The following is a 2879-nucleotide window of genomic DNA, read 5'->3' on the forward strand; positions in this document are numbered from 1 at the left end:
AATTACGGACTCAACCTGCAAGTTTACCTTTAGAGAATCCTGGACTAGGACTCCCAAGTCCCTTTGCACTTTAGCATTATGAATTTTGTCACCGTTTAGAAAATAGTCCATGCCTCTATTCTTTTTTCCAAAGTGCATGACCTCGCACTTGCCCACGTTGAAGTTCATCAGCCACTTCTTGGACCACTCTCCTAAACTGTCTAAATCTTTCTGCAGCCTCCCCACCTCCTCAATACTACCTGTACAGCTGTAAGAAATGTGAATTAGCTGTGGTCGAATAGCTGAAATCATTCATTACCGAATCTCCTTCAAACGTTGTCATAAAACGGCTCCTGTGGGCCAGAATCTGTATCAATAATACCTGCAATTAATTATAAATGCAGTTTTTAAAAAAATTGTCAATGTTATCAAGGTAACGGAATTGATTGCAACCAGTGAAGAAACATGATATATGGGTGATTTCCAAGTCCGTGTCACGAACAAAGTGAAAATTATTCAATTTACTTACTTGCCAGTTAAGAGCGCTGCCGCTGTGGGGATTTCTGCAAAGTAAGAGTTAATTTGCTCACAGAGCTGATGCTGGATCTGAACTCAGTGAGTTAAAGCTCAATTGCTCGAGTTGGATTCCAGAAGTTGGTGAGTAATATCCGACCTCACTCGTCATTGGTTCATTCCTGACAGAGCCACCAGGAGACCCCCAATCAGCTCACGAGTCCTCTGTCCTACATTTCATCCAATCAGCTCAGAGTGTCTTTGTTCTTTCATCCATGACGTCAAAGCGAGGCGCGTGGAACAATTTGAATCTGTTCTCAAAACAATGAACTGGGCAGAAAAGCATTAGAGAATGGGGAATAGGAGCTCTAGTCAACCATTTGTTCCTTCACCAGGGCCCGCTACCGCTGTTCAGTAAGATCATGGCTATTTTACCTTATATCCACTTTCCTGCAACATCCCCATATTCCTTATTTACGTTAATACCCATCAATCAATCGTCACCCTTCTTGAATAAACTACGTCTCTCTGTGAAAGAGAATAGTAAATATGGGTATTAAAAGCAGTTTTGTTTCTTTATCAGCGTTAATCTTTGCGATGGATCATTTATGGGTAACAGTTCATGTTGTTCCGATAACAGCACCAGAGTTTCCCGATTCAAGACCTGCTCGGAGACTTGGTAAACTAGTATAATGACGGATTTTACAGAGAGCGACACAATTCCGCCCTGCAGAAATAAATCATTCCGTCAAGTTGGCCTTTTTTATTGTGTTTCTGTTAAATTAACAGTTCACAATCCAGGTCACAGATCTGATGCAGTGAGAGGAGGTGAGAGTGCGTTTGTTGGTTTTTGTACGGACTGACTGTGCCTCTGTAACAGTGTGAGGATCAGCGCACAGTGATACACGTCAGAGTCAGAGACACAGACCCGGGTGATATTTAACGGAACCGTTTTCTTGTCTTGCTCCAAATCAGCAGAAAACCGGTCAAGGAATTCGGGAGACGTATCCCCCTTCCGTTTGCCGTAACTCCTCAATAAATATCTCGGAACTTTCCCAGGATACTGGATGTACCGGAAGAGAATGTTGCCTGTATATTTTGTTTCGTAGCTGCAGTTCAGTATTACCGTCTGTCCTTCCTGAACTGTTAGTTCAGGCGGCTCCTGGGAAACTGAATCTTGGCCACTGGTTCCTGTAACAACATATGGAATGTGTGAGAAATCTGTGAGTGAATATAACCCGTGAAACACGCACTGAGGATTTGCACTCAGACTCACCGGGCAGTGAGACCATTATTATGAGTAAACACTCAGGGGACACATGGTTCCTGATTGGACAGTAAACAGCGAGACTCTTTAAAATATTTCGCTGCTTCTAGTCTGATGTCACAGATCAGATCAGAGGCAGCTTCTCTTATGGGGACACTGAAGGGCGTTTCTTAGTGCTGCGAATGGCTGGTCTCTTAGCTCTGAAGTCAGCTGAGGGAAATCACGGTTAGTTGAGGGTATAATGGCTGACGCTCTCCAATCACAATCCCTGGCTGTGCGTATGTCTTTGAAGTCTCTTTCTCTGTCTGACATTTCTTCTGAACTCAACGTCGATCGCTTTCTCCCCAATGAAGGTAGAAGGTGAAATAAATATATTAAAGTAAGTCTCGATGTGCCGAAGGACATTTTCTGCGCTCCATACCTCTTAGACTATGTGACTCAATTCACAGGGATATTTAGTGCATGAACGTAATCAATAGTTTTACCTTTCAAAAGTGCTGGGGATATTAAATCACCCTACTGCACACAGATTGGGGCTGTTGTTGTACTGCCCACAGGAGGGCGCTTCCACTTAATTATTATTTCTACCCCTGGAAATGCGACAACTCTGAAATTAGACCACTTTTAAAATGTGTCCCCTGGTAGATTGTCAGCTGTTCCAGAAATTTTACAAGTATCGATTGATAAACTTATTCATCCAGGAGATCTGCGAGTCTGTGCGAATGGACTCGGGAAATGATTGAATTTCACCCTAGAGGAATATTATCGCTAAATATCAACTTTCCAATCGTGACAATCATTCAGTTCGGCGAAAGATAGCCCCTCAGATGGGGCTGCATTGATGCATTCATTATCTGTCCTGTTATATGAGATTCAACTCCATTTGTTGTCCTGATCCCAAACCCTTGATGATCATTCGGCGCCCAGTTTCTGTTTGTGGCCCGCGGGAGCCTCATTCACTGTGGGTCTCAGTGCATAGTAATACAAGGCGCTATCGGTCAGCTCCAATTTTCTCAAGGACAAGTGAAAAATGTTTAATTTCCGGTTGTGATTCCTGCTGAGGTGTTCAAAGCCGGGAGCCACCTTCTTATACTCATAACTATCGGCTTTGAGCAGATAC

The 2879-nt window shown here is 43.3% G+C and overlaps 1 gene segment (V, D, J or C); it reads right to left on the reverse strand.

The window, feature by feature from the left end:
* Positions 1–308: 308 nt before the first annotated feature.
* LOC144484504 (T cell receptor alpha variable 18-like) lies at positions 309–1784 on the reverse strand. The segment is given in 3 exon segments: positions 309–361; positions 1357–1683; positions 1769–1784. Coding segments are annotated over 3 exon segments (396 nt in total).
* Between the last annotated feature and the right edge of the window lie 1095 nt (positions 1785–2879).

The sequence above is a fragment of the Mustelus asterias genome, unplaced genomic scaffold (assembly GCF_964213995.1).
Source record: "Mustelus asterias unplaced genomic scaffold, sMusAst1.hap1.1 HAP1_SCAFFOLD_113, whole genome shotgun sequence".
NCBI lineage: Eukaryota > Metazoa > Chordata > Chondrichthyes > Carcharhiniformes > Triakidae > Mustelus > Mustelus asterias.